Genomic DNA, 20,108 nt, shown 5'->3' with positions numbered 1-20,108 from the left:
ACACACTTGTTTACATTTCCAACAACACCGGCGGCAACCTTTTCCCTCCAAGACCACAGACACACGCTCGTGCACACCCGCACCCACACACTGGGATACCACACAACAAGCCTCGCTTCATCAGGACAGAGTGTTTGTGTGTGTGTTAATATGTTTATGTGACAGTTTTCCGGATATAAAAACTAACAACACACACCCACACACACCCTAAATACACACTGAGACTGACATTACCGCTCTATTTGTCTTTTATCCAAAAGTATAGAGAAAGAGCAGAGGATCAGGTTAGATGGGTGTACAGAGCAAAAAAAAGGAAAACCTGTTCTTAAATTGATTTGCTTTTATGAAACATTCAACATTAAATCTGTTTATATTAAATAACTTTTTATTTAAGCTGGTAAGTCCCATTGAGAATAAAGGTTAATGTTACAAGCTGTCCTCCCAAGAAATACAACAGAATCGTTCAGCAAAGGCCCCTGAATGATATGTGTTTATATTCAAGTAATAATGTAAATAGTAATAACGATTATGACAGGAACAAAGGAGGAAGTCAGGTGATGTTATTCAGCGACAGGCCACAGAGGGAGGAGGTCTAGGTGGTGGATTGGTCACCAGAATGCTGCACTTCAAAATGGTGTTCTGTTTGCGGATCGTTTGATGTGGATCACAACGTTTGAGAACAATAACGGAAGCAAGAAGGACATTACCTTGAATCATGGCCCTTACTCAAAGACCTGGCCTGTTTTGTAGCTGCATTGCATTCTGGTCTCTTTCCGGCTACTGTTTGTTTTTGTGCCTCTAATCTGATGGTTTTTGATGGTACAAAATAGTGGATGTGGGAAGAATCCGTGGCCCTTTGATTCGGACAGACTGACATCAAAACCTTTTACACGGTTGCTGGAGATTACATCGTAATTCCCTTCACGCACACAGATAAAGCAGATTTTGCCTAAAATGCTAAGTATATTATATCACCAGGAACTGTTTTCAATTACGTTAAGGTGTATACTGCAAATCTTTCCTTGTAATAGAGTCAAAGATCACTGGATATCAATAAATGAGCTTGCATGTTAACATATATTAACATATTGCAGCTGTTATTATCAGGGTCATTGGTAATAGGTAATTTAATCCAGGTTGCATGTAGATGCCTCCCACCCTCCCTCCATCCCACCCTCCCTCCATCACCTTGACCCTCTGTCTCGCCCCGATTACATCATTCAGGCCAACTGGCTTCAACAGCTGCACTCTGTACACACATACACACACCTGGTGAAATCAGGAGTGTTTATCACATGGTTCATTAGTCATATCAGCGTGCTGTCAGCATAGCTTTGAACTGACTTCAACCAGGGAGGTTTGTATATTGAAGTCTTCTTCCACCCACACCCACATACTGTACACACACATACACACACACTATCTCTCTGAAAATGGTATTTTGCTTCAGTGAGCAACACTGTTGCTAAAGCTTCTCTTGTCTTGTGCTCTGCTCTACTTGGGCCTGTTTTTCCTGATTTCCTTTGTTTACTCTGTTTTAACCTGCAATTCATTTTGTGTAATAGTGTTTTTTTGTCTGTGATCCATTTCTTATCTGTTTTTCTTTTTACATCATTCTCTTTTGTGTTGCTGTTCCTTCTCTTCTTCTCTTTTCAGTGTTGTGTCATCTGCTCAGCTCTTTTCGAATGCTGCTGTATTTTGAAATGTAATGTATTCTCATATCTCTTTTTTTCTTTATTCTCTTCTCTTCTTCTACTAATGTTCACAGTCCAATTGAAAGCAAGCAGATACACAGACTACACACACACATCTTCCTATCCACACACCCCTATAGTGCATGTGTGAGTTGCAGTTATTTTCACAGTGTTCCACTGGTAGCTGTGGTTTGGGGCCTGCGTCTATTTTAGACCTAAAGAGAGGGGAGAAGATGGGCTGCGTTTGTGTGCATGAGTGTATGCGCACACATGTATTTATGTGTGTGTATGTGTACGTTCAGAGGACACAGAGCAAAGGAAAATACATGTAGTATGTGTAAGTGTAGTTCATGTCTTGTGTGTAATCCTGACCAGCTGTCTTTGTTCTGTCTCTGTGGTGTTTCCTAATTGAAGAGTTCTCCTCCAGCATGCTATATATAAAACAGCAGAGCTCTATTTTGGATAGAATCAATCAGTACCTGAAGTTCATCATTCAATCTTAAATGTTAGAGGGTTGTTGTTTTTCAGCCCAAAATGTGTTCTTGCTGTTATGTACAAACCAAAGAACTGATTTTGGGCAAGGAGTCATCTTCTAACGTCACTTGATTTCATTTTTTTTTACACAAATGGCAAAGATCGCTTTTTACAATGTTCGACATACACACAACTTCTATAGTGTCTTAGTGTGTGTGTGCCTTTGTAGTACTGAAACATAGATAGTCTGATTCATATACAAACATACACACACCAGTTTTGAAAGGAATCAAACTTCCTGGTTTTTGATGTGTGTTTTTAAAAGCAAGTGTGTGCAAATTTGCGGGGCTAACGTACAGTATGCGTGTATTTTATGTGTGCGTACAAAGTTGTGTATGTTGAGGGGGGATTGAAATAGCGTAAAGCCCACAGCCAAATTGCTGGTAACCACAGCAGCACAGTGTCATCCCCATCTTCAAACCGCAGCCCAGAATAAAGTCGGAATGCGCTGGTGCCTGCACACTGCAGACCAAGACAGAGCTGTCTATTGGAGGCAGCTTCACCCCTCAACCAAGCTGTCCAGATCTGTTCCAAAACAGGCCCAAATCGCCCCAAACTGTCACAGACCGGCACAAACGGCCCCACAGTGTCCCAAACTGTCACAAGATGGCTCAAATTGTCATGGACTGACCCAAACCATCCCCATCTATATACAAATTGGCCCACAAATGTCCAAAATGTCTCAAACTGTTACAGCAACTGTCCCAGACTCTCCCCTGCTATATCTACACTGCATCAAAACTGCATCAAGCTGTTCAAACAAAACAAACTATATCCTAAACTGTCTCCAAATGTCTGCAGATGGCCTCTAATCCTCCCTAAAAGTAGAGATGTCTATAACTGCACAAAACATTCCCCAACATGTGCCAAAATCTTCCCTGCTCCAAAGTGTATATATGTGTCTCTGTTGTAGCAATGTCCATATTTGCTGCTATTTTTACTGTTAATACTATTACTGCTACTACTACTACTACTACTACTTCAAGCAACTCCATACTTATACATTACATTAAGTATTATAATGATTGACAGTATAACACTTTTTTGAGTTTGACATGTTTTTTTGGGATTGTTTTAGGGCAGTTTGGGTGTAGTTGGACCATTTACTCTTTAAGAAATGGATGATTTGGATGCAGTTAAGAACCATTGAGGCAGCTTTATACCAATACTGAAACAGACCCTACCCTTGCGTACACTTCTACATCACTGTAAAAACCTTTGCCGCTGTTATTACTGCTACTAACATATCATCACTATTGCAATGTCTGTCTTATTTGGAATACTGTTTCTTAATTAGTAACACTACACCAAATAGTGTTTACTATTTTAGATATATCCTTTTGACTATACTATTGCTTCTGGTCCTACTATAAATTTAACAACTGTGACTACCATTGCTAACATTACTGTTACAATTACTCCATACTGTATAATCACACTGTCATCTTCCATTCTGTTGCATTTCCCGGGTGTTGAAGTGTTTTATAAGTGTGATGTGGTGCAGAGTGTTGAGTCTAAACCTCAGGGTTGTCTAAAACTGATAACCCGACTGGTGCGACAAATATAGACCTGACCATGACCGAGAGAAACACAGATACACACCACAACTCTGACCAGGCGATACTACACCTACTATTTACAGAGAGAGACGGAGAGGGAGGAATGTATGAGAGGTCAGCGGTAAGAGAGTGTGTGTGTGTGTGTGTGTGTGTGTGCTGTGATTTTCTTTCGGAGTAAGTTGCTCCAGAGGTGGGCTATTTCCTTACCTGATGTTGATGTAAGACTGAGGTTAAAACACACACACACACACACACAGACCCACACATTCCCCGTGAAATTGTAAGACAGCGTTAAAAAACCAACTCGCCTTAGAAAAACACCTGCCCAATTAAGAGCGAGGCATATCCCATTTCAAACAACTGAGAGAGTATGTGTGTGTGAAGCCACAGGCTGTGCTCTCACCAAAGAGAACAAGATTGGCTTTAGAAAAGGCCAGGATAAATATTAGAGAGGGCTTAGGGTAATCTGCACGCACACACACACACTCACACACACACACACACACACACACACACACACACACACACACACAGATCTAGACGCAGTGGGGGAGATAGAGACACACAGAAATTCTCAGACACCTTAAGGTAGACATGATGGCAGACACGCATGCACTCTCTGTCTCGTACACACACAAACACACACACACAAAACAAAGGGGCAATGTGTTTAGTGTGTGTTCAATGAAAGTACCATGAAACTGGACATAATCCTCGGGGAGGACAGGAAATTAGGAGAAAGGGACAGATGAAAAGAGGAGGGAAGGAATGAAAGATGGAAGGAAAGAGAAGAGAAGGATGATGGGAAGATAAAGAGGCATGAGGAGTATACAGAGGAGGAGAAAGAAGAGGAGAGGGAAAGGGGGAGGGAAAAGGAGGTAAGAGGAAAAGGATGGAGAGGGGGGTGAGGAGCAGAACAGGCAGGGATGAGAAGAAAAGAGGAGACAGAGGGAGGAGAGGAATGAGGAAGAGGGATGAAGAGGAGACAGAGAGGGAGGAGAGGAATGAGGAAAGGGGGGAAGAGGAGGAGACAAGGCGTCCAATTCATCGGCCTCAGGAGCTCCCTAAATCCAGACTGATCCATGGGATTCTCGCAGGGATTTTGACACACACACACACACACAAAATCATACCCTCACACATGCACGTTTACACACACCACACACACACACACACCACACACACACACACACACACACACACACACACACTTACAAACCACGTGTTCAACAATATTATTCCATGATGCATTTTCTCTCCTCTACTACACTTACATGTGCTGGTAAAGTATTGCTGTTTTACTTTTACACACAGAATGAGAAGATGCATGTGTCTGAAATCTTGAAATGTTGACAAACAAATTGGCCTGATGATGATATGCTGATGGAGAAGAACTCAATGCCACATAGTATTTGCAGTCCATTACGCATTAGTGACCCACAATTTCAAAACAACATACAATACAACTTTATTGCCCATCATAGAGGAAATTTGTCTTTGACTACACCTTGGCAGAATACAACATTAAGACATGAAGTGTTGCTGACATGTAAATCATAGGAATTATGATGAAAGTGGTAGCAAGCAAAAAGTGATTTAAAATAAAAATTATAGAACTTGTAGAGACCGCTCAACATTAAATTATATACCAATTAATCAAAGTAACTAGGTTTGTTCACTGCATCCAGTGAAATGTGGTAATATTTTAATTTGAAATTTGTCTGAAAGTATCATCACGATCAACCATACAGTCTGTAAGTGCGATGTGACTGTGACTGAGGAGATAGTCACTGAAAAATTGCTACTTTTCTGAAGAGCTGACATGAGTCAAGGCTGGGAAATAGGACTGTGACATATGTCAAAGAGGTGATTTGCATCATCCTGCAGAGATGCACTTCAAGACGCCATTGGTGTGCAGGCTCACAGTACATAGTAAACAATGGGTGCTGGTGTTTTCACATGTGTCATACAAAAATTAGCATTCACATGGTACTTGTTCTTGAAAAAGGATAGCGGACATACACGTGATTCTGTTAATGCTACATTAGATGTCTGCATAGGCAGGTGTGTTCAGGGCTGCACATTGGTATAGGCAGATCAAAGAATTTACAGTCCCCTCCAAAAGTATTGGAACATGTGACTGACAGATGTTTCTTGTTGCCCAGGTGTTGCCTTTTAGGTTGATTGTCCAAACATTAAATAGCTCTGCATGACTAGTCTAAGTCAAACCTATAAATACTGCATTTCCTGTTAAAGAGGATAAACCAACATAAAGACCAGAGAGATGTCTATGGGAGAAAAGCAAGCCACTGTCAAGCTGAGAAAAGAAGGAAAATCGACCAGAGTCACTGGACAAACATTGGGCATAGCAAGCACAACAATTTGGAACTTCCTGAAAAAGAAAAACTACTGGTGTACTGAGCAACAGACATCCAACAGGTCGGTCAAGGGAAAACAACAGCAGTTGATGACAGAAATATGGTGAGAGCTGTGAAGAAAACCCCCAAAACAGGAAGTGACATCACCAACGAAGGCCGGATCGGGAAATCACAGCCGCAAAAGTTCTGGAACACAATCTTATGGACTGATGAGATTGAGATTAATCTCTAGCAAAGTGATGGAAAGGCCAGAGTGTGGAGAAAGAAAGGAACTGCTTATGATCCGAAGCATACAAGCTCATCTGTGAAGCATGGTGGAGGTGATGTCATGGCTTGGGCGTGCACGGCTGCTTCTGGAACAGGCTCACTAATATTTATTGATGATGGAACTGATGATGGTAGCAGCAGAATGAATTCAGAAGAGGACAGAAACATTTTGTCTGCCTATTTACGGAGAAATGCATTTCACCTCCTTAAGAGGAGACTGAAGGGAGAAACACCCCGAAACAAACAAGAACTGAAAGAAGCTGCGGTAAAAGCCTGGAATAGCATCACAAATGAAGAATGCAACAGTTTGGTGATGTCGATGGGTCGCAGGCTTGAGGCAGTTATTGCAAGCAAGGGTTCTGCCACCTAATATTAAGATTATTTGTTTCCATTACTTTTGCTTACCTAAGAATGCTGTGGTCTAATACAAACATTGGTATGTCCTAAGTTGTTTAACACATCTAGATGTGAATACCAGGAAATGAGAGCTGAAATTCTGAACTCTTGTCTCAGACTCATCTTTTGATCTTAAACCCAAATGTCTTCAGTGAACAACAAAAACAAAGGAATTTCCCTTACCTTTCCAATACTTTTGGAGGAGACTGTATATCATGAAAATATGCAGATTCAGACAGAATAAATTCAGCTTCACAGTACTCACAAAAACTATTCTTAAGGAGTTTTGAATGGCACTGCAAGTTTGTTAGTTCAAATCTCATAACTGTTATCCTGAAATTGGGACAGGGAATGAAAAACATTCACTATAAATTTGAAGCATTTTCTAAAATATAGTTGTACTTATTCAGATGCTGCATATATATATCATTTGGCTGATGTGTTCCCTCTACCTGTCACTTAGGAGGTGTTGAGCCCATTGCAGAGGTTGCTGGTGACGGGGAAGAGCAGGAACTTCCACATGAGGCGACCAAGTTCATCAAGAAGAAACAGCCATCTAAGAAAGTCAAGAAAGGTAGGCGCACAAACTCCGCCAATCCTCCTCATCATGGAACTCCTCTACTTACTAATTACTTTAATCTCCACTTTATTTTAGTCTTTACTCACTCACTAAATCTGCTCCCCTTCCCTTTAGTTCTCTTTTCCCAACACTCACACACCTAATGTACACCTCTGCTGCAAACACGTCAGCGCCTGTCAGGGATGTACTGGGATTTAAATTCAGCCCAGGACTATGAGACAGGACTTTTTGCAGTTATTTTAATACTAATAGTGTATATGTGGTACAAAGAGAATCAGATTATGCTGAAGACCTTCAAGAAACTTTAGGATGAAACCTTTCTCCTCACTTTGCATTAGCAAGTCACCACTACACTGAACAAGACCAGAAGAGGCAAGCCTGAGCTGGAACACTTAAGTCACAGTATACTGCGAACTAACAACATGTACACTAACAACTGTACACATGTCATGAAAACAGTACCAGTAGTTTTTTTTTCTGGTTCCATTCTTATTTTTTTTTCCTCTTTCTTTTTTTTTCACCATTTTTTCGTGGCCAGCCTGGTCACAGATCATAAAGGAAGACATTAGAAATTAAAAACTTAAACTCTTTGACCACATGCTGGTTTGGCCTGGAATGGACCTGCCATTCAGGAGTCTTCCCGAACTTCCGCCCGTCCAAGTGAAGTCTATGTGTGGAAACACTGTCATCGTGTCTCCTTCCCTTCTTTGTGTCTTTATTTGGAGCTGAATGCTCTCCAGCACAGACTTGTCAGTGGTTGTGCTTCACCTTGTCACGTTTCCAAACGACCCGTGTCAAAATATATCACTCCAATAGTACATCTGCAGCATTGCTCCCAGCTTGCCACTAAATCCTGACCAGAGCCCAGACACTGATATCTGTTCATTGTCTGTCACACTGCTGTAATCCATCCCTATTTTCCCTCATGGCATAGTGCTCTGCCTCATCTGTTATTTGTACATACCACTTTGACTGCCATTGGATCGTGGTCTGCAGAATCAGCATGGTCTGGATTCCAGTCAGTGCCAAAAGATGAAATCAAACAATAAATTTGGTTTTGCAGATGATGTTTCTGTGTTTCTAAATGTTTAGCTTGTTTTTCCCACAATGTTGTCTTGTACTGTTTTTCTTGCTGTACAAGCAAAGTCTTAATTTGATGGCCATCACCAAATCCCAGCTGGCCTTGCCTTCAGCAAATTGTACTAAAACGTAAAACAAAATGCAGTTGAGAACAGTGCCTGTGGACTGTCAGGTGGGGTTGTGAGTCCTAATTTTTTAAAGGAGACACCAGATTATTGTCACAGTCTTTAACCTCCCCAGGGAATATACCAAGATGAACTCTAACAGGACCTTTGCTTCCAGCAGCTTTCATTGACTATGCTCTTTACCCTTGCTAAAATAATGGCGACGTCATGATGCCCATCCAGTCAACATGTGTTTTGTTGCCCAGGAGAGGACTTAGAACTTGTTGTATCTTGTGGGAGGCACTGCAGGAATATGAGATGCCAACTTGTCAGCAGTGTGTTATTATCAACAATGAGTGCGTTCTTGTTATTTTGGGCTTAAGCAGAAATGTGCCTTTTCACCTTATTTCTGATGATGTTGTTCTGTTGGCTTCATCAGTCAGTGTGTGTGAACCAGTCACCAGTCGTTATGTGTGAACTACTCAACGACACATCAAAATGGCTACCTGACACATTTCTGACACATCGCCGCTGATTTACATCACATATAGTGAGCGCTCTAGACTAGACTAGAGACCAAAAAAAACCCTGGATAAAATGGGTCTCCTTTACACGGTGCCAGAACTCACCCTCAGACAAAGTGAGGAGCTCAGACATCTAGGAGGATCTCAGAGTATAGTCACCACTCCTTTGCTCTGAATGTTGATGTTGTTTGGGCGTCTAGTCACTTTCCTTTCGAGGAATGCTGGGTGTGCCCAACTGGGAGGATACTTCAGGGCTAACCCAGAAAACCCCTGAAAGATTACATAGATTACCCCCAGGAGGCTGAGGGATGTGGCTGGAGAAAATGACATCTGAGCTACCTTGTTTAGCCTGCTGCCACTGTACTAAGACCAGCTAAGCAATGGAAAGCAAGAGGGCTTGTATTTACTTCCATTATCTTACTATATGTATGGCAAGCCTGTAATAACCAAGGGAGGTTTTTACCTTTTTATTCTTATATACATGATATACTATTTTATTTTCAGTACACATGTTTATAACATTGTAAAAGAATATCCATAATGCCCTTTAAGACTTCTTCACTGCTGTCCTATGTGCTTTATATGTTGTAGCCATAAGTACAGTGAAGAGCATCCTTTTTATTATAACACTGTTATTGCTTTAGACAATGTTTTCCGGGGCTGTGAAAAGAGATCTGGGAGTGAGTCCGGCGTTGCTGGCCTACTGTTGCCAGGTCTACACTCACTGTTTTCTCTGTTTGGGAAGTTGGACCACTCTCTCATCCTCTACTCAGTGTCTGCTGTCTCTCCTTCTCACTTTCTCTTCTCTTTACGTTTTCATCCATCTGGTTCTGCTCTAAGCTCTTAGTTCCTTCTTACCATCTGTCTGAGAGATGTAGCAGATCAAAAGAGGAGTTATCTTGTCATTTAGCAGAAGTGTGTGATTGTATTTTATTTTCCTAATTAAGTAGATTGACTCGTCAATATATTTCTCCTTTTTCACCCTTCCTTTCTTCCCTCTGGTCCTGTTTTGTTTTTGTTATCCTATTGAATTACTAAATTGATTAGTTTCATCTGAGATACGATAAGCAGATCACTCTAACACACACACACACACACACACCAGTCTCCTGCCAGAAAAAGGCTTCTGGTTTGCATTGAGGACAAATCCGTGTTTTATGACAGTTTGTCTTTCCTAAACCCGGGCGGACGGATTTGCTTTGATGGGCTCTGCTTTCGTGTGTGTGTGTGTGTGTGTGTGTGTGTGTGTGTGTGTGTGTGTGTTTTCTGTGTTTTTCTGTGTGTGCGCTTACACGCACGTGGTTAATCCACTCAGGCGTCACCACTAATGAGAAAGGGAGGTGTGGGAGACACAGAGAGGGCGACAGTGGGATCATTATATATACACACACGTACGTATACATTCCCGTGATTGTGTCGGACGTTCTGCACATACAAACACACACACACAGACAGGAATATTAAATCTTTAACAAGCTTTTGTAACAGAAGAATAAGTCTTTTAGTCCTCATCACTGCTCACATCATGACAAATCTGAGCGAAACAAATCAAACATCTGCTGCTTATTTTTTTATTCATTATTTCTTTAGTTTCACTAAATGAATTGATCATTTTCACCATAAATTGTCAATATCAATGATTGACAACCATTGCAAGTTAACAGATCGTTTTTACCAACAACAAAAACAAAACAGAAAGGGGCATTCAGTTATAGGAAACAGAAAAGCAAGCGAATCCAAATTTGTGAAGCTGAAACCACAAAACATTAAGTGTTAGTACTTCATAAATATTTAGATTCCCTTTAAATCCTGTTGTTTCTTGTAATGAGCGGGATCTTTAGTTCTTGTTTGGTGTGGGCGTTCCACCCTCTGTCACCAAAATCTCTAAACGCTTTAGTTGATAACTATAACAACGTGTTACAAATGAAATGTCAAAACACATCAGTGCATTGTAAAGTGCTGCAATATGTTAAACCAAACCAAAGGTGCATCAGTTGGTCACATAGAAATCAAACATAACTCATTTAATGTCATGTCATAAAAAATCTATTATATGAGATTTATTATGAGTCTATCGGATGATTCTGGTTTAATATCAAAGTGGAGATTTAATAGTGTTTTACTTTTGTGTATTTCTGTCTTATACACACCCACACACACACACACACACACACACACACACACACACGTTTCACTCTTACCTTTCAGTTCTGCCCTCCAGACATGATCATGACGTGAAAAAAGCCAAAGCAAAATGATCCCTAATTAGTATTGTATGTCATGGAAACCTCCAGAGCAAGTCTGTGGTTTCCACTTAAAATGAGAGGAGGAAGGAGGGACAGACGTAACAGGGGAAGTCATTTGGTAACAAGGGGAGGGTCAGAAGGTAGCATCATGTCCAGACTTGTCCTGTAACTTGTCCCACTTCTCCTCCTCAACAGACAGAACGACACAGAGAGAAAACAAACAGTGGTAACATGTAAAACCATTGTAAATAATAATGTGATGTTGGTATTGCTCTAGGACACTTCAACTGGGAGGGTGCTTCCCAGTTTTAACATCTTAACTCGGGACGTCCCATACGATACTGTGCTTCATTCCAGAAACCTTGGTGGTTTTACAGCTGGGGGCTGTGTTGGTGCAGGTGTTTTGTCCAAGGTGCTGGTGAGACGATCAAACACAATCCAAGGTGTCCAGGTGGAGTAACAGAATAATGTATTTAAAGGCTTATAATGTATTTAAGGCTTATTTGTGTGCGGCCCGCCACAATGACAGCACTGACCGCCATATATTGATTTTTGATATAATGATTTAGCAACCATGTAAGGAGCCTGGCTAATAAGGATAGTAATGTTAATGTTAGAATACAGCTGGGTTGTTAGAAAACTGTACATAGCCCCCCTTGTTTGCCTGCACAAAATAACAGCGAATATATTATGTAAACATATGAAAACCCTATCAAATGTGCATTAAAAAGTTATAAAGTATGACCCCATGCACAATTTACATAAATACATTACAATAGAGGAGTCTTGTAGTCTTGTCTGCAGTGTTTCTCCTGTTGAAACACTTCTGCAACCAATTCAACAACGATTTTAATGAACAAGATATGTTGGTTGGGTGACTATACAACATAACATGCACACATGTGCAATGAGCAAATAGAGTCTGCAAACACATGACGTATACAGCAACAGAACAACATGTAGTGTTTATACAAGAAGAGGCAGCACTGAGAGCTTCAGTTTACAAGGCGTTAGCAAGTTAGACAGACAAACCATGACATGCTCCCTTATTCCACAGTCCTCATATTATGCATTTAACTGAAAGTTATCTTACCCAGCATTCACTGTAAAGTAGTGGGTGGTGGTAAGACTCAAGTGTTGCACCCTTTCGCAGCGATTCAGGGTTTTCCCAGCAGTTCTTTAAAAACCAAAAATTTTCATTGACCCAAAAAAAATCCACATTGCATGTTGTGCATTTGTCTGGGATACTGTTGCTACCTTTGGTTGATGCTGGACAGTATTTACCATGAGTCAGCGCTGTAATCAAATACGCCGTTAATGATAATTCAAATTTGTAATGGTAATACTGACTGTCGGGAATTCTACCATGGTTTATCATTAAACCAGTAACCGTTTCATCCTCAGTGGCAATATTAGATTTGTAAGGTAATTCATCTTCTAGATTAGCCAGAAACAGACATTCCTGTCTAGTTATTTTACCCAGTTACAATGTTCCTGAAAATATATCGCAAAATGTATCTATCACAATATAAAAGTACATACTATTCCATGCCAATGCATTGGTGGTGCTCTGTCTACAGTTTGAATCTGGCCAGAGACGTACAGTAGAGCGTTTCTTTGTAATTGTGGCAAAATGCCAGAAAAGCCTTTGTATGTTGTGGGCAGCACACTCATAAAACCAGGGACCGAGGTGGTAGAGGACAAATTAGTTCAAAGCTTTTATTTTTCAGACAAAGACACACGCATACACCTTCCGCCTACCTGTCTGTGACTTAAAAGTAATTAGGCGCCATGCCAAACCCCACACCACACACACACACACAGACCTTTCTGTTAGAGTGCCTGGCAGCCAGAGAGCACAGTTGGCTGACTTGAAAGGCATCAAAAGCCGTCTGAGAGTGGGACACAGAAAAAAGAGAGAGAGAGAGGGAAGAGTGGAGCGCGCTCACTCTCTCTCCCTCTCTCTCTCCTCCGCATGAAAAAGAAGGATGAAAGAGAGATGAAAGGGAAAGTGTCTTCCCTCTCTTCTTCCCCGGCGCTTCATCCCTTTTTGTTGTTCTGCTCCTTCCCTATAGCCCACCTGGGATCACAGACACTATCCAGAACACACACACACACACATACGCCAGTCCCTAATGTTAGATGAGGAAGACTGCTGAGCAAAATGTAAACTCTAACACTGAGTCTTGCTCTCCTCCTTTCGATTCAGAGTAGAAAGTAGTCATCAGGGTGAGGGTCGGTCTGCGGTCAGGGGTCTCATTAAACCACAATATTTACCAACTCAGCGACTACAGCTTTATGCTAAGAATTGGTCTCTAGCAATGACCCAGCTCCTTTGTTATTTAGCTGCACCTCATACATACTGGTATTGAACAGTAGTTAGTATTGCCTGTTGTGTGTCGGCATCAGCCAGTATTGCACCTTGCTCATATTGGCAATTACCATTAGCTATTAGCCTTCACCCATTAGTAATGTCCTTGTGTTAGCATGAATTTGATCTATTAGGTAGTAAATCTAAATAAAAGCTTTTATCAATTATTGACTCAATCTGAAAAGAAAAAAAAGGAAGATTGTCAGTCAGTTAACCCAGCCATGCCTAGGGACTAAGAATCCCTGAAAACTAAGTCAGTTACTAAAACCTTTATTTAGTCAGGGGAGCTTCACTGAGAGGAAACCTCTCTTTTGCAGGAAGAGCCTGATCACATTCGCACAGTTACACACCTGGAAGCTGCCCAGCACAATCACATCTGCTGGCCACTGAGCATCACCCCAGAGGTTAGAGGTTTAAGGGCCTTGCTCAAGTGCACCTCAGGTAAATGAGGAAGGGCAAGCACTGCACGTTCGCTTTCCACATCCAGATTTATCGGGCCAGTTTGGGGATTAAACCGGCTTCCCTAACCTTTAGGCCACCACAGATGGAAAGGACTAGAAAGTGGGTGTTGAAATGCAATTTTTGCAAATTACATGGAGACAACAGAAACAACAGTACCGTTGGATGTTACTGTTGAAAGACTGATGTCTTAAGGGATGCTGCTGAGGCATACAGAGACTGGAGACTGAAAACATGTTTTTGGACATTTATTTCTGGAAATTTACTACAGGAGTTTGTTTTAGAACGATTAGTCAATCAAAAAAAGTATTTTGATAATCAATTATTCTTCAAGACAAATGGCAAGCATTATCTGGTAGCAGTGTCTCAAATGAGAGAATTATGATGCTTGTCTTTACCTTACATTGTAGTAAATTGAAATATCTAGATTTTTGATTGCTGGTCAGCCAAAACAAACAATTTGAAGATGTCACCATGGACTCATTATAATGCAGATTTTTTTTTACTGTAATGAAATAATTGTTAGTTACAGCAATAGTTTGTTTCAAATGTCAGTTAACATTACAAGTAATATCTACTCCTTGTCTTATACCGATACTCGACAGAAAGTGCTTGAATGAAAGCTGTAGACACGTTGCAACAGTCTTGGGGTTTGTACCTAATTAGATAAAAGACAAGTATTACTCACATAATAGATACTTTTTTGGGACCCTACTTCCTCAATTCCTAGAAAAATGTTGATGTTGTTTTCGATGCTTCTTCAACCTGACAAGAATCAACCTTTAAAGGAAACCCTATCTTGGTAATAGCTATTATTATAAGGCAGATTATTAGGTACTTACATTGCTTACTTACATTGACACTCTGAAATATGTACCATGTGCAGTCACATCCTCTGAATCTGGACAAACACAACTATCCACACCATCCTTCCCTCTCACGGTAGTTGGGTTATCAGCAGCAGAGTGAAAGTGCACATGTAATGAAACTTGTGACTTGTGAGTGATAGTCAGTGTTCGGGGTCGGAGGAGACTTGTACTGACATGGCTGAATTACACAGTCCTGCTGTGTCAGTCTGTCTGTCAGATTACAGAAACACAGTGAACACAGCTATCAGCTTACTGTCACATACTGTGGCTGCTTTTCACATCCATGAAAAGCTGCTGCCAGAATTGACACACCAGAATTTCTGACCCACGGATCTCTGTTCTCACCACCCTGCGAATAAAAACACAGTCAGAAAATAAACTCTTGTTTGGCCACACACACAGACTTTTTAAAGGGTAAGTGTATTTGCAGATGGAAAGTAAAATATGTGGCTCATGAAACTAAGCTTGAATGTTGTATCTGTAAGAGTAGGTCATTACTTAGATACTGTCATACACCATACAGGTTGTTGGAAGACTCTAGAACGTACTTTTATTGTCACATACATGTTGCGAAATTCATCCTCTGCATTTAACCCTTGAAGGGAGCAGTGGGCAGCCACTGAACAGCGCCTGGGGACCAACTCCAAATTGATATATGACTGACTGGTGAACCTACCAAACGTGACGGTGGGGGAAACCGGGGTTTGGACCCACGACCTTCTTGCTGTGAGGCAACAGTGCTAACCACTGCACCACCATGCTAGATGTGTGTGTTATCATATCAGCGGTTCGATCCCCAGGCTCCTCCATGTCGAAGTGTCCTGAACACCAAATTGCACGGGATAGCTGTTCTATCAGTGTGTAAATGTTAATTTCTGTCTCTGATGAGCAGTTGACATCTTAGGCCCCATCCACACTACTGCGTTTTTGAATTAAAACGGAGACCTTTTGCTACGTTTGCACCTCCCGTCCAGACTACAACGACGAAATGAAGACCTAAAACGGAGAAGTTTGGAAACGCTGCCGACCCCGTTTTGCATATCAAAACTCCAGAGGGTGTTTTAGTGAAGACGAGCCAAAACGGAGGACTTTAGAAACGATGACGCAGCCGTCTTAGGTCTTATAAGTCATGCAAAGCAGAAACTACTGACCGGGTTTTAGTCATAGTTTTTTTATTAAATTATTCTGTACCGTGCAAATAACACTTGCCTATCTGCCTACACCTGTATTGTGCATGTCGCCGTTTGCTTTGCGACGACTCCCAGTCTGTTTTCCGCCACCACACATCTGTGTTACATTCAGTAACAGTCCCAGCTCGTTATTGGTGCATGCAAAAAAAAAAAAAAAAGATATCTGGTCTGATTCTTTGTCTGTATTTATTTATTCATTCGCCAAATCTTCTGTAACTACGTAATAGACCATCTGCTTCATGTTTGCACTGGCATGCTCATGCCCAGTGTACCTGAACGGCCACTAGATGTAGACGGAGATCAACTCCAAAACGCAGTTAAAACGCTGGTGTGGACGGAGATCGTATTCGTTTTAATTCTCCGTTTGTAAACTAAAATGGAGTAGCCTTAGCCTCTGCCATACGTGTATGAATGTGTGCGAATGGTTGCATGTGACATAGTGCAAAACGCTTTGAGAAGACTAGAAAGGTGCAATACAAGGACACTAGTTTACCATTTATTTCAAGGGATCTGCATTATGCATCATAAAAAAACAACTATCTATGAGAGAAAGAGATGAGTAAGCTAATTTCAACCACATCACTTAGAATGCAAACAATACAATACAATACATGCTAACATACATTTTTTCATTTAGCTGACGCTTTTTTCCAAAGCGACTTGCAACTGCTATATCTGTCAGAGGGGCTAAGTGTCTTGCTCAGGGACACAATGGTGGGTGTGTCACAGTGGGGGATTAAACCCGGCTCTCACACCAAAGGCAAGCATCTTATCGATGCGCCATCACCACCACCGCATACACTGTTGGGAAGGTCAAGAGTGTGTGTGCTTGTGCATCTGTGTGTTTATTAAACCCTGAGGGGATACACAGCAGTTTCTATTAAACACTTGTGTTTCATCTGTCTCTCCTAATGTAAATTAAGGTTGACAGTGTTCCCATGTCCTTCCAGTACATCCAGTAACACAGCACAATCAACACACTATTGTTGATATAAGTACACACTACCATGACTTAAAATCTGATTACATTGGTGAATTGGCACTGATCTTCTAACAAGTCAACATGTGGATCAGGACTTACAGGAAATCTGTAGGGGATTGGTTCTGGTAATTTGGGGGAGAAAAAGCTCCAATTCTAGGTTTACGAGATTCGGTCGTATGTTGGAGTGCCACAAGAGTTTGTATTTTTGCCTCATCAGGGGGTTACATGGCATTTTAATTGGTGTGGTGTGTTCACCAAATTACAGCTGGTTTTCAAGCGCGTGTCCCCCAAGTCAAACATGTCAAATGTGTGTTCTCAAAATAAAACTTATAGCTTTTTTTTTTTATTTCAGCTTGTCACGTGTATGCTCCTCGGGTCCAACTAGGTATCCACACATGCAAATGTTTGCCAACCACCCTAAGGCCAAGTCATCATCAACTGTGAGGCAACTGTGCCTTAAGTGCAAGTTTCTTAAATCCGACTGGTGATTAAAAGTTCTTCCTGACATCCATTTGAGTTCCCTGAAATCCATCAGTTTGTCAAGTGTGTGCTAAACAAATCCAACTCATCACCATCTGCATGTTCTCTAAATCCACGTCTTCATTAAGTGTGTCCAGAAACAAATGATCAGCCAATGGCAGCTTTAAATCTTTCAACACATTCTTTTTTTATTTGTTTAAAAAAAATAATATTTATTTTAATTAAATTATTATTTGTCTAAATGGTTAAATTTATTCAGTCTAAAACGGACTTAGAAAAGGGTTATGACTTAAAAAGCCACTGTGTGTGACTTATTGTAGTATTTGAACCCTCTCGGGTTGTTAAAATCCGCAAATTCACAGAAACAATACTGAGGACGGGACTTCAGTGTCCTCAAGCCTACAACAGAAGAATTAGGGACTCCCCTGAATTTATTGGAGTGAGAATGGAAGGTCATCCCACCATCACTCTGACCTCCTGACTGCTTTTAATCTCTGGGCTTGTAGCTTGTCAACAACATTTTTAGGTAGCAACATTTGCTGTTGTACCGGCACTCCAAAGGTTGTGCGTGCCAACAAAATCCCCACCGTAGGCTATCACGCCATCTCCGGAGCTATTTGTTGGCCTTGGCTGTGTTGACGGAGCGCTGATGAGATGCCTGGCTGTTTAATGTGTGTGTAATGTTCCGCTAATGTCTCTGCATCCACATTATCTGATCGGCTATTCTTGGCCAGAGGCTAATGCTCGTGGTGATTACAGCTAGAGATGTGGACAATGTTCCAAATATTATTGCCTGGTCGGGTACCAGGGTGGAGTAACGCTTATGGACTTGTGGCATGCTGTAACGGAAAGTTCAGGGGTTTTACAGCCGTTAAGTCCTGTCCGTGACCTTGTGCTGGAATAGCTCACTTATAAATTTAGTAGTAAAACACTCCAGAATGTCATGAGCAATCTTACATTATTGTTTTGTACATTGTTCCTGATTGTACATTACTGAAAATGACGTATTATGCAGATATTTGTCATATTTTGAATAGTTTTTATTTTATTCATAAATGTTTTATTTTTTGCAAAAAGAATGCAATGCTCAATTAGTTTCCCTTGCAGTAAATCCAGGGAATTTTATGGTGCTCTTGAAAATAAAAATAAAGTCACAGAATAGAAACATTCTTCGGGACACATACACTACATGAATTGATGCCAGTACCACACACTGAACACATTATAGAGACTGAGGAATTACCCACGGCGTAGTTACTGGGATGTACCAATCTTTTATGAAAAGTTGACACACATGGATCGATGCGTCACCGCAAGCTGACATGTTGTGTTTTTCCAATGTAATCTCATGTATCGCGCTAGGCATTTGTGTGTCAGGGTAATGCATTTAAATCTTTTTGTGTGTTATTTAACGCCTTTACAGAAGGTGCATTTCATGAGTTTTGGATGTGCAGGAAAGAACAAAGTCAGGTGATCTTCGTCATCATGGTAAGAAGTTTTGTTGGGCTTAGGCACCAGTGGCCGCATTTCAGAAAGTTCCTAACTTGCAAATCCATTCTTAACTGTTTGGTAACCATGGTGATAAGAGTTAGGGCCCGTTTCCACCAAAGTGGGGTTTTTTTTCTGACACCAGTGTCTTTTTTCAATTCATTGCAATGGGAGCACTGCGTTTTTCAAAGTTGGTAAAAATGGCAGCAGCACGACGAGGCGGTGAGCGTCTTTTCCGCACTGTTTTTTTTTCGGTCGCAGAGAGTTGAAAAATGGAAGGCACTTAGGAACCTGATTTAGGATAAAGGCTATTACATATTAACAGTTCCTTAGTCAATGTTCCTATCCTAACTTAAGATAGGAAAAGTTTATTACACAAGCAACCTAACTTTATAAAATCTTAAACTCTCCTAACTTTAGGATAACTGTTAAGCTGTCCTAACTTTTACTTTTCCACCAGGTAGTGTTAACATCTTTGATACGTGGCTGCTCTTTCACTGTCCAAAGGAGACCCCCAGAGAAGAGCCACCACCAGTTTTCGTCTGCTCTTTAGATACAAGAGCTGCCTTTCTCTTTATCTTTCACTTGTCAATGTAGGCTACTTATTTTCTTTGTGATAGCATGCCGGATACGGTGGAGCCTCTGCTGTTAGCCCCCTCTCGTTCTTCAATCTCCTGAGTTAACGCTGATGTACACTATGAGTACACCCCTCACATTTTTGTAAATATGTGATTATATCTTTTCATGTGACACTTTGACTACTTTAACACTACACTTTAACACTTTGCTACAATGACACTTTGCTACAATGTATAGTAGTACAGCTTGTATAACAGTGTAAATTTATTGTCCCCTTAAAATAACACATCACACAGCCATTAATGTCTACACTGCTGGCAACAAAAGT

General features: G+C 41.0%; 1 protein-coding gene across 3 annotated transcripts in view; it reads left to right on the top strand.

The window, feature by feature from the left end:
• The window catches only part of bbs9 (Bardet-Biedl syndrome 9), a 193,212-nt gene that overhangs the window by 118,373 nt on the left and 54,731 nt on the right, over positions 1 to 20,108 (top strand). For all 3 annotated transcript variants that reach the window (XM_038710511.1, XM_038710510.1, XM_038710512.1), the window contains one exon: positions 7,292 to 7,402. In XM_038710511.1, the coding sequence (XP_038566439.1) occupies positions 7,292 to 7,402 (111 nt within the window). The remainder of the gene's footprint in view (positions 1 to 7,291; positions 7,403 to 20,108) is intronic.

This window comes from Micropterus salmoides, unplaced genomic scaffold, assembly GCF_014851395.1.
Source record: "Micropterus salmoides isolate LMB-PRFRI ecotype aquatic unplaced genomic scaffold, ASM1485139v1 Ms_hic_scaffold_11, whole genome shotgun sequence".
NCBI lineage: Eukaryota > Metazoa > Chordata > Actinopteri > Centrarchiformes > Centrarchidae > Micropterus > Micropterus salmoides.
Note: the sequence above shows the minus strand (reverse complement) of the source record. Positions and strands in the feature narration are given on the sequence as shown.